The 12,469-nt window shown below is 44.7% G+C and overlaps 1 protein-coding gene across 4 annotated transcripts in view; it reads left to right on the forward strand.

Moving 5' to 3' along the window:
* The window catches only part of farp1 (FERM, RhoGEF (ARHGEF) and pleckstrin domain protein 1 (chondrocyte-derived)), a 318,851-nt gene that overhangs the window by 216,028 nt on the left and 90,354 nt on the right, over positions 1-12,469 (forward strand). For all 4 annotated transcript variants that reach the window (XM_041199861.1, XM_041199862.1, XM_041199863.1 and 1 more), the window contains exons 14-15: positions 4,795-4,982; positions 11,430-11,519. In XM_041199861.1, coding sequence (XP_041055795.1) covers positions 4,795-4,982; positions 11,430-11,519 — 278 coding nt within the window. The remainder of the gene's footprint in view (positions 1-4,794; positions 4,983-11,429; positions 11,520-12,469) is intronic.

Genomic DNA, 12,469 nt, shown 5'->3' on the forward strand with positions numbered 1-12,469 from the left:
CCTGTCAAGAACCCTCAGGGTCTTACGTGTTTCAATCAAGTCACCTCTTACTCTTCTAAACTCCTCCGGATAGAAGCCTATTCTGTCCAACCTTTCCTCATAAGACAACCCACCCATTCCTGGTATTAGCCTGGTAAACCTTCTCTGAACTGCTTCCAACGCATTTACATCCCTCCTTCAATAAGATGGCCAATATTGTACACAGTATTCCAAATGTGGTCTCACTAGTGCTCCGTATAACTGAAGCATAACCTCCCTACTTTTGTAATCAATTGCCCTTGCAATAAATGATACCATTCTATTAACTTTCCTAATTACTTGCTGTACCTGCACACTAGCCTTTTGTGATTCATGCCTAGGACACCCAGATCACTCTGCACCTCAGAGCTCTGCAATCTCTCACCATTTAGATTATATGCTTCTCTTTTATTCTTCCTGCCAAAATGAACAATTTCACATTTGCCCACATTATACTCCATTTGCCAGATCTTTGCCTACCCACTTAACCTATCTGTATTGACCACTTGAGGGCAGTTTCCCACCCAACCTCAATTTTCAGGCTGGAGGGAGGAGTTTGGGGCAGGGGTGATGCAGAATGAGTTTTCTCTCTCTCTGTGCATTAGTCATAATTTAATGTGTCTTGTGCCTGGGTATTCCGTCATTACTGCTATATCTCTTGAAAAGAGGAAAATGGAGCTACAATTATTTTTTCCCCGCATCAGCTATCCTTTGGGAATGATTGGGATATTATTGTGACCGTGTACTAGACCATGCAATAATCCTGCAGCTTAGTGCAACTGCCAGTAGATCCAGTTGCTGGGTGAGGTTAAACCTGCACTGTCAGCAGAGGGCTTTAGAGGACTTCTTGATTTCTAACATCAAATGGACAATCAGTTCTTCTGTTATTCATGGGATTAAAATGCATCGTTATACACCTGTACACACAAAAATGCTCATATGCACATGCATAGACAAACACAAATGCTCACAAACGCTCAGATGCACAATACAGACAGATGCGCGCGCACACACAACACACAGACAAACAACACAGACACACAGAGACACACAGACACACAAAACACACACACAGACAATGCAAACACACACACATGCACACACACACACAGACAATGCAAACACACACACATGCACACACACAGACAAACATAATACACACACAACACAGACATGCAACACAGACAACACACATGCACATGGACACACAAAACACACACACACAAATGAGTGCGTATGTGCACACAGACACACACACAGACATACACATAACACAGACAAACATGCACAGATGCACGCATGCACAAAGACACATGCACACAACGACACACACTAACACACACAGACACACACTCACATATACACACACTTTAAACAGTTAAGTTGTTTAATCTGGATTGTAAAGCACAGAATAAATAGAATTGCAATTGACGTGTCCCTGAACCTGAATCTAATGCTGAAGCATTCATGAAACATTATCCTCTAAGGAAGATACTGTCCCCAGTCCTCGAGGACACACTGTCACTTCTGTCATGTTGCCATGGGAATCTGGAATTCCATTATCCTGCCACAACGCAGATGGTGTCTTCAGGAATCCAATGTGCATCTGTTAATCTTGAAATATTACTGCTCATCGTCAATACATATTACCGAGGAATCATTAGTGACATTTTCCATATGCCTCTCAAAATTAAGGAATAACTTGATTGCAGGATTTGCAAACGTGCCAGAGACATGCATCTTCCTGGATTTTTCCTTTGCAATGAGAGGGAAAATTATAGAGAGAGCTACATACAGTGAAATCGCAATGATCAAACTCGGGTGACACAAAATTCCAGTTCCATTGAAATCGTCAACTACTCCTGCCAGCAAAATAGCAAATCCCAAAGAAAGGTGCCCGTGGTCAGCCGAAATTCCACATGGGTAACTCTGGATTAACATCTTTTGGTTATCTCCACCAATCACTGGCCCTCTACCCAGCTCTACCTGTCCCACCCCCCCTTAAACCAGCTTATATTTCACCTCTTTTCTATTTTTCCTTAGTTCTGCTGAAGAGTCATTCGGATTCGAAATGTTAACTGTTTCCCTCTCCGCAGATGCTGTCAGACCTGCTGAGTTTTTCCAGATATTTTTGTTTTTGTTCTGAATTAGCCAAACTTGCCCGCGCTCACCAGTCGGAGCGGAGTTAGACTACACACAAGCGCAAAATCACGGACCGTTGGGCAAGCCATCATTTGACATTGAGATCTCCCATGAAAGGATGTGGAAAACTTGTGATTATGGCTAAGCCTGTAATAGATGGCCGCTGCTCAATTCCCTGTTTCCCTAGCCGATCCACAAAGGGTGTAGAGCTGCTCCGGGATTTCACACTGCAGCACGGAAACAACAAATACATGGACAACTGCATTGATGACATGGCGACTGTACTGCACATGTCCAAAAACAGCACGCTAAGCAGAAAAAAAATCACAGGGCTTTTCTGGCGCTAACTCCTGACGAGTTCCAGTATTAACTCCCAGTGAGGCAGTGGCGTGGTGGCATTGTCCCAGGGCTAGTACTCGGGATACCCAGGCTATTTCACTGAGGGACCTGGGTTTGAATCCCACTATGGTAGATGGTGGAATTTAAATTCAATTTTTAAAAATCTGGAATTAAAGGTCTAATGATGACTATGAATCAATTGTTGTAAAAATCCATCTGGTTCGCTTAATACCCCTTAGGGAAGGAAATCTGCCGGTCTGGCCTACTTGTAGTTCCAGACCCACAGCAATGTCGTTGACCCATAAATGGCCTAACAAGCCATTCAGTTCTGAAGGGCAATAAGTGCTGACCTAGACAGCCAGTGTCGGCCAAGGTCAGGCCATTGTAAGGTGTGCACAAATTGAATAAAGATCTTTTCACACATTTACTGCTTTACTATGGGCAGAATTTTGCCGTCGGTGAGCAGGGGGCAGGGCCTGCTCGCCGACACGTAAAATAACACGGAATGACATTGGGTGGAACCCCCGACTTCATCCCGCCCCATTTAAATATTCAGAAAGGCGGGGCCGCAACAAAATCAGCTGGGCGCCCGCTGACCTGTCAATAGCCAATTGAGGCCATTGACAGGATCATGTAAACAATTAAGGGACCTGCCCGATCAATCTTGAGGCTGGCGGACAGGCCAGGAGCCCCGGCGGTAACTAGATAAAACATGAAACCTCACCCACCAGCGGGAAGAGGTTTCATGCAGGGATTTAAAAATGTTTAATAAAGCTGTAGCATAAATTATGAACATGTCCCATCTCATGTGACATTGTCACTTGAGGGGGGCATGTTAGGGAATTTTTTTTTTCTCTATTTTTGATCTTTTTCAATGTGGAAGCGATCTCCCTGAGGCTCCACATAAAATGGCGGCAGGGCCCACTTCTCTGGCGGGGATTGGCTCCCTGCCACCAGAGAACTCTGCCCCGTCTTTACATTTGGCATTTGAATCTGGTTTTTTTGACAAAGTTAGTCGGCGTATTGGGTTACATAGAGACGCATTCGCATGGGAATGGAGTCTTCCTCCGCAATCACAAGGCTCTGCTTAGTGTAAGTTTGAGGGCGGCTCCCCTGGGATTTGGCTCATCAGGATTTTACTGTACAATGTACTTGTCTTCCTGACTGAGACTGAATAGAACCTGCCGCTAACACCCAAAATCCCCTCAAGACAGCCAGCGAATCTGTTAAACCTGCAAGGAGGTATTTTAATGTGAAAGACTCCTATTGCCGCAGCAGAGAAAAAGGCCACTCAGCCCATCACGTTTCTCCCTACAGGGGCTGCTTGTCCAATTACACAGTCCCCACCCCTTTAATCAATTCTTATTTTTTTAATATACTCAAGCAACTATTTAACTTCCTTCCGAGAGAATCGGTGAACACTGGTATCAATAATGATATGCATTTAATAATTTCACATTCCAATCAAGTTATGTCTGAATGTACTTTTCCACTCCAACCCCCTCACCTTTTCCTTGCAACTGAGTTAATTTATAGAACAATCTTTTTATTTGATTTCTATCTTTGGTTGCCCTCTGTACCTGAAAGTAGAGCATGCAGTTGTTATATATCGTGTGTCAGCCACTGTACATGTACATTGTACAATACAGTGCCTTGAATCACAAGGTTCTGGGTTTAAGCTCTAGGACTTGATCACAAAAAATCTCAGCTGACATTTCAGTGCAGCACTGCAGGAGCACTGCACTGCTGGAGGTCCTGTCCCTCGGATGAGAGGTAAAACTGAGGCCCCTTCTAACTGCTTGGGGGAATGTAAAAGATCCCCTGGGCGTTATTTTGAAGAAGAGCAGGGGAGCTCTCCCCGGTGTCCTGGCCAATACTCATCCTTCAGTCATCACACAAAACTGATTTATCTGGTCATTATCACTTCACTGTTTGTGGGAGCTTGCTGAGTGAAAATTAGTGGCTGTATGTTCTACATCACAGCAGTGGCTCCTCTTCAAAGGTACTTCATTTGTTGTAAAACGCTTTGAGACATCTGGTAGCCCTGAAAAGAGTTATATAAATGCGTCTCTTTCTTTGTTGCTACTTTTTAAATATATGCCTGTACTTGTTAATGTTTTATTCATATAATAATGTAAGTAAATATATGTATGTATGTCCATCTATCCATTTTTATATATGTATTTTATATTTCGATATATATATATATAAACAATTTAGATACTTCCAGTCAGTTTTGGTGCCCTGCATGTGCCAGGACTGAAGGTCTAACATGAATTCCCCTGCTTGTTCCAGGTTCCCTGGTGTGCAGCCCCCATGTGTCGGAGCTCTCGCTGAATTCGCAAGTTGGCCCTGGTGTTCAGAACCTCTCCCTGTCTCCTCGCTTGAGCCCAGACGGCAAACAGCACTCGCCACTAATGACTCCACTCTTGACAGATGCTGCGTGCGTCAAGACTGACGACGAAGAAGAAATGAGGAGAAAGGTTTGATATTAATGCCCCCCCCCCCCCCCCCCCCCCCCCCCCCCCCCGGCCCCACCCCCTTCCCCCCTGCAGTCCCACTGGCCAAGAAATGTCACGGTCATGACAGTGAAAGCAATATCATGCAGGAAACCTGATTTCAGGTCGGACATCTGTCACATTTGAGCCAAGGACACTTCAACTAATCTACAGCCCTGACACACCAATGAGTTGTAGCGTGGTAAATCAAACACTTATTTTGGATGCGGGCAATCCGATTTCTTTTGGCTTGAAATTTAAGGTTTAAATGAATTTCAATGGGTTTAAGGTAATTGGCAAAAGAACCAGATGTGGGGAGTTTTTTTTAACCCGGTGAGTTGCTGTGATCTGGAGTGCGCTGCCTGAAAGGGCGGTAGAAGATGATTCAATAGGAACTTTCAAAAGGAATTGGATAAGGAGGAAATATTTGTAATGAGGTGAGGAGAGAGTAAGAGAGTGGAACTAATTGAATACCTCTGTCAAAGAGCTAGCACAAACACAATGGACTGAGTGGCCTCCTGACTCTTTAAAAATTTTAACATAGTGAATTGCACAATTCTGCTAAAATACTTCTGCAGATTTTATTGAATATGGGTAGGTACATAAGAACAATGTATAGTTTATTTACATGAATTAATAAGATATATTTGACTGATTAGATAGATGAAACATCCGGAAATCAAGTCTAGGAATTCTGCATCAGACAGTCATTGAGAATAAGCAAACCTGTACCAAAACCATTCATTGCAGTTGTCAGTACTATTCATTCAAAGCTCATTTGTCTTCAATCACACTGATTCTTGCCAATGAGAACTTCATTCCGTTAACACCTTGTACTGTAGCTTGTTTGCAGGTTACAAAGTCAAGAATATATTGCCCCTACTCGCCTGCCTCTGGAACTCTCATCTATGTCTCTGTTCTCACTCAATCATTCCAATCGTCTCCTGGCTGGCCTCCCCGCCATAAACTGGAACTCATCCAAAACTCTATGCCCACATCCTAATTCTCACCAAGTCCTATTCACCCATCTCCCCTGTGCTTACTGATCTACATGTCTCCAGATCTGGCATTGCTTCGGTTTTAAAATTCTCATCCTGGTTGTCAAATTTCTCCATGGCCAAACCCCGCCCTCCCTGCTTCATCTGTAACATTCTCCAGGCCCTTAAACCCCCTGAGATATCAGCACTCCTCCAGCTGGGGCCTCTTGCGCCTCCCTGATTTTCATTACTCCACCGTTGGTGGCTGCATGGCTGTCAAGGTCCCTGAGCTCCGGAATTCCCACCCCCAATCAATATCACCACAAGAAGCTGATCATAATCACATAGCTGTTTGTGGGAGCTTGCTGTGAGCAAATTGGTTGCTGCGTACATCACTCCAAAAGTGCTTCATTGGTTGTAAAGCACTTTGCGATGCCCAGAGGATGTAAAAGGCAATATATAAATGCATGTCTTTTTATATGATATGCAATATCGCCTAATGAACATTTCAAATAAAATTACAAATCATCAAATCACTTGCGAAAGGGAGGGTCAAAAATCAACACTTAAAATATTACTGTTAACTCACAAAATGTGGACCTATAAACTTTTGAAAAGCCTACTTGCAGCTGAATGGATTGTTCCAGTTAACCATTGCCCAATGGTATGGTACATCCTATAGATGATACGTTACAGTCAGAATGACACTGATTGGATGATTCAGTGAGGTCATGTATTGGTGAATGTTTCAAGTGGAGATTTCTTCATCTGACCGCAGGCTGTGAGAGCTTCTCTTGTGAATAACATGTTTAAAATAGTTATTAAAACAGACTTATAATTATAATTATTATAATTATCCCTGACACCACAAGCCGGCTTTTTTGTGGACGCTGGAGCCATTTAAAAATGGGACCCAATTCCGGGATTTCCGAACCTTTTCCTGGAGCCTCCCATTTTTGCTGGCACAGGGTAGGGGTGCAGACACTGAAGCCGCGCCCTGAGCTCCCGTACTGGCCGACTCCATTGCGGGGGTAGACAACTCCTAAACCCCCACAATTTTCGTCGAGCTGGGCCAGCTTCTGGATGACGTGTGGTTCTCCACCCCTCAGGGGAGTTCCATGTTCTGAATTTGGGAACCTTTTGAAAGGTAGGTTCAAAAGGCCTTACCCATGACCCTCATGTCCCCTCAATGCCAACTCATGCTCCCCGCCCATCACCATGGCCTCTTATAGCCCCCATGCCAAGCTACTGCCAACTCATTGCCCCCACCAACCCCCAGTGGAATCACAGGATCACATTAGTAAGTCCCCATACAATTCCTTTCTTTTCAGGTGCTTATCCAATTCCCTTTAGAAAGTCACAATTGAACATGCTTTCACCACACATTCCAGATCCTAACCACTCTCTTTGTCAAATGTTTTGCTTCATGTGGCCACTGATTCGTTTGGCCTTCACCTTAAATCTGTGAGTTCAAACTTTGTCTCATTGTGAATGAAGGAAAGTGGTAGAACTTTGAAAATGATCACCTAACATCCTTCTCCTCTTTGATTATGGGAGTTGCACACAGCCATTTCCTCTTCAACAAAACACCCTTCCACATTTCTGGGATGTTAATGGAAAAATCTGTCAGGAGTGTATGTAGTGCAGGGATATTCCTTCAGGAATGCATAGCATGCCATTGAATAGCAAACAGAAACTAGTGGCCACAGGCTTAATGGAGGCCCTGCCTCCAGCCGTTGGCTATTAGCAGTATAATTCCGTTCCCTGTGTTATGTGTTAAATTATTACCAACTAAGGATCAGAAACTCAGACCAATAGTGCACCATCACATTGTACAGTTCTAATATCATAGAATCATACAGCACAGAAGGAGGCCATTCAGCCCATTGAGCTGGATTTCCCCCACCTGTAGGTTTGAAGGCTTGTAAAATGCAACGCGTGACCTGCCCGCCATCCCCTACCCCCCACCCCCACCCTGTCTCAAATTTCTACGGGAGCTGGTGAAGGCGTCAAGTGACTTGCCCAGCCTTGGGGCCTATTGAGGCTCTTAAAGGCCTGTCCCCACCCCTGCCTCTATTTTACCCACTACAGGCGGAGGTCCACGGCGTATGGGAAGCCCAGCATCTCCAGCTGCGCTGGCTGGTGTCAGGCAAGGACAGAGGAGATCCCCCTTTGCGCTCCCCTGTGCCCATCAGATACACCCCTCCCTCCCGGCCAAAGACCTCACTTCACCTTTTACCCTCCCTGCACATCTCTCAAACCTGGCTTCCCCACAAACTCCTCACCAGGGTCTGTCAGCCAGGCCCCAGCGATACTCCGGACCTCCCTTAAGCCCTGGCTCCTCTTTGCCGGGACTATTCCCGCCTGGCGCTGCTGGGACTACAGCCCTGCCGGCCATCCAGTTGGCCGCAGCTCTCTAAGGCTGACCTCCTCCCGGGAAAGGGGCGAAAGTCTCACCTCAGAGAGATTAACGCCGCTCCCACTTTAAATTGCCGAGGGGCAGCTGTCTCCACGGTGGGCAGGCTCACCTTCCGACTTTTTAGCTGGATAGTCAGAGGACAATGGTGCCCAGTAGAACCCAGCCATTGTCCCTGTGCTGGCTCTTTGAAAGAGTGTTAACAAAATAATCCCACTCTCCCTGCTCTTTCCCCCAACAGCCCTGCAAATGTTTCCTATTCAAGTATTTATCCGATTAGCTTTTGAGAGTTACCACTGAATCTGTTTCCCCTGCTCTTTCAGTCAGCGCCTTCCACATCACCCAGCACAAAACTCGCCCTTAAAAATAATTCATTTCAACCCACCTTTGGTTCTTTGCAAATCCCTTCGAAGTAGATACAGTGTTTTGCCTTCTTTCCCGGTCAGGAAAGGGAGGATGCTCCTGCCACTTCACGCCACAAATGCCTTTTCTATCTGATCAGCTGACACTTAATAATGAAACCTGTCACCTCCTCATTAATTTGCTCCCCTCCCCCCTAACCTCTGTCTCTACGACTTGCAACAGCGCAGTCGGATGGAGAACACAAATAGTAAAAGAGATATATTTATATATTTATTTTAATTATTACACCCTTATAGGCTTGAAAATGTCCTGAATCATTGGAAAAAAGCTTTGCTATTTAACCTAGAAGTGTGCGCACCTTTAGTAAAGAGAAACAGGTTGCATCTGTACAGCTCCTTTCACAACCTCTCAATGTCCCAAAGCACTTTGCAACCACATTGTAGCCACTGTTACAATTTAGAGAAACACAGCAGCTGATTTGCGCACAGCAAGCTCCCACGTACAACAACGTTCGAACGACCAGATAATCTGTTTTTAGTGATGTCGTTTGATGGATAAATATTGGTCCCAGGACACCGGGGAGAACTCCCCTGCTCTTCTTCGAAATAGTGGCCGTGGGATCTTTTATGCACCCCCCCCCAGGAAGACCCTAGGTTTAAGGCCTGATCTGAAAGATGGCACTTCAGACAGTGCGGTACTTCCTCAGTACTGCTCTGGAGTGTCTGAAGCCTAGGCTTTTAAGCTAAAAGTCTCTGAGCTCAACCCACACATGCAGAGTTGGGAGTGCTACAGTTTAGCCACAGCTGACATTAATATTGCTGTAAATCTTTGTGGTACCTTCTCAAATGAAAATCCAAACCCGCTGCAAATCTTCTCTCCTACCTCTCTTTATTTCTTCAGAAGATTCTTTAAACTTGGTCAAGTGTGTAATCTGTACTAACTGACCTTATAAAAGTGCTCAGTCATTTCCTCCCACACTATCGCTATGTCAACAGCTGAATTAAGATGAACAAGTTTTGATTTCCTATCTGTGTCCGTCCCCAGACTTCTGGGACAATCTATTTTCTACTATACTTTAGATTGTTATACTTCGAGCCACACTCCCTCAGGATTTTAAGATGCAGATCAAGAGGTCTCATTTGTTTGAGCATCTTAAGTTATAGTGACCTCCTTCGTACTATCTCTCTTTGAATGTTGGTGATATATTACATTCACTTGGGAGGTCCAAGTTACTGTGGCATCAAGCACTGTTACATGCATGTTGTAATCTGGAGCTATGGCCAGTGATGATAGGTGCTCCAATTTCTTTCCATTACAAGGAGGACTAGGAATCTCTCCCACTCTTCCTACCCACCATTGGAATGATTTGCTGGTTGATACTCAACCTGTTTGACCGCATTATGGACACACCCTCCGTGACCATCAAGCCCTGGAGTGGGACTCGAACCCACAGTGTTTGGCTGAGAGACAGGGCCTTGTTGCCATGGTACTCTCCACGAATTGTTCAATAGGCCGCGCTGATGGACCTACAATCCCACTGCCTTTAGTACTTATTTTAATCGAATAGACACAGACAGTGTTTCCTCTTGTAGAGAAGAGCAATGCCAGAGGCTGTCAATATAAGATAGTCACCAAGAAATCAAATCAGGAATTCAGAGAAAACGTCTTTACCCAGAGAATGGTGAGAATTTGGAACTCGCCTCCACAGACAGTGGTTGAGGTAAACAGTATAGATACATTTAAGATAAACACACAATGGAGAAAGGAATAGGAGGATATGCTGATATGAGAAAGGATGGGAGAGGCTCAAGTGGAGCATAAACTCTGCCATTGGTCAGTTGGGCCAAATGACCTGTTTCTGTGTTGTATAGTCTGTGTAACATCTCTGTCAACCCCTCATTCTTGACTCCAAGTATACTTACACCATCTTATTTGGCTCCACCCTTTACTTTGACTCTTTTGTTCCTAACATGCCTAAAGAGAGCCTTTTCTTTTGCGTGTTTTGTTTTTCTGGCTAATTTTCACTCACACTGCATCTTACCCCTTCTAATCTTCACTTTGTACATTTCTGACCTACCCTTTAGCATTGCCTGAGTTTTTAGTTATATTTTTAGCCCTGTAAGCACTAAATGCCACTGTTTATAGTTTCGAATTTGATCTAATCTCCCAAATCCTCCGATTCAGTTACTCACTGCAGCTCATGTTTAATCTTACTGAAATCTGTTTTTGGATAGGATGTTAAACTGAAGCCCTGCCTGCCCCCTCAGGGGGATGTCAAAGATCCCACAGCCACCATTTCATACAAAAGTAGGGGACTTGTCCCTGGTGTCCTGGCCAATACTTATCCCTCCCAAGGATCATCTGGTCATTATCACATTGCTGTTTGTGGGAGCTTGCTGTGTGCAAATTGGCTGTCATGTTACCTACATCACAACAGTGAATCCACTTGAAAAACACTTGATTGGCTGTAAAGCGTTTTGGGATGTCCTGAGGCACTATATAAATGTGAATTCTTTCCTAATATTCTTTTTGGTTTACACCCTCTCCATAAGCTTCTAGCACATTTGTTCAATTTGTCAATGTTTCTTTCTATTTATTCTGGACAATAATGTGCAAATAAACTGATAGGTAGTGGATACTGACCTGTTGGATGTGTGATGTTCTGAACTTTTGCAGCGGTTTCCGGCAGACAAAGCCTATTTTATCGCCAAAGAAGTGTCGACTACAGAACGAACCTACCTTAAGGATCTTGAAGTCATCACATCGGTAAGGAGGAAGGCACCATCTGTGTGTGCTTTACTGTGTTGTCGTATCGCAGAAAGAATCTTTAACTTCCTGATGTGTCTCAGGGCGGAAAGCTCCCCCTCATTCACTGTTCAGAGGGACTGAATACGCTAAACCCCCTCAGTGACTGAGAGCGGGGAGTTCCACAGCCTCATTTACTACTGTTTCTGTGTGTGTGTGTGTGTGTGTGTGTGTGTGTGTGTGTGTGTGTGTGTGTGCGCGCGCGTGTCTGTGTGCACGTTTGTGTGTGCGCGCGTGTGTGTATGTGCATGTGTGTGTGTGTGCGCGCACGTGTGTGTGGGCGCGCGTGTGTTTGTGTGTGAAACACACACTGAAACGTCAACGCGGGTGCAGACCAGCTGCCTCAGGGAGCTGAAGACGTGAAACAGCAAAAGTAAAGGTTTCAAAAGCTGGAAAAAAGTATCCATGCATCATAATTAGTCACCTGAAAAATTAAACTCATGAAAATGCCGTCCACAGAAATTCATTTATATCTCATCCTGCCCGTGGATGAAGTTTGATGAAAAATGCAAAGGCCGCCTGGCCGATTCTCCCACCCGCCAACCATAAGGTTGGATGGGCTACGTAAAATGAAAGACAGTTGAGCCATTAATGGGCTTAATTGCCCTCTTAATTGTCGATGGGCACGCTTCTGATTTTTGCGCACGCCTGCTGACCAAAATATCACCCAAGCGCAGGATGACATCAGGACGCTCACCCTGTTATGACGTAGCAGATGATGTGTGCCAGGTGGATTAAGTCCATGAGGGAAACTTGATCACCCGGTCACAACTGTTTTGCAATTTGTATTTTATTTCGAGATGTGCCTTGAATTCAGAAGTAATAAGACTACCACGACTTCAGGGGCTTTTAGAAAACTAAGTTAAACATTTACTAACAGGAGAAAAGATTCCAACATACATAAGTCTACA

The sequence above is a fragment of the Carcharodon carcharias genome, chromosome 11 (assembly GCF_017639515.1).
Source record: "Carcharodon carcharias isolate sCarCar2 chromosome 11, sCarCar2.pri, whole genome shotgun sequence".
NCBI classification, from domain to species: domain Eukaryota; kingdom Metazoa; phylum Chordata; class Chondrichthyes; order Lamniformes; family Lamnidae; genus Carcharodon; species Carcharodon carcharias.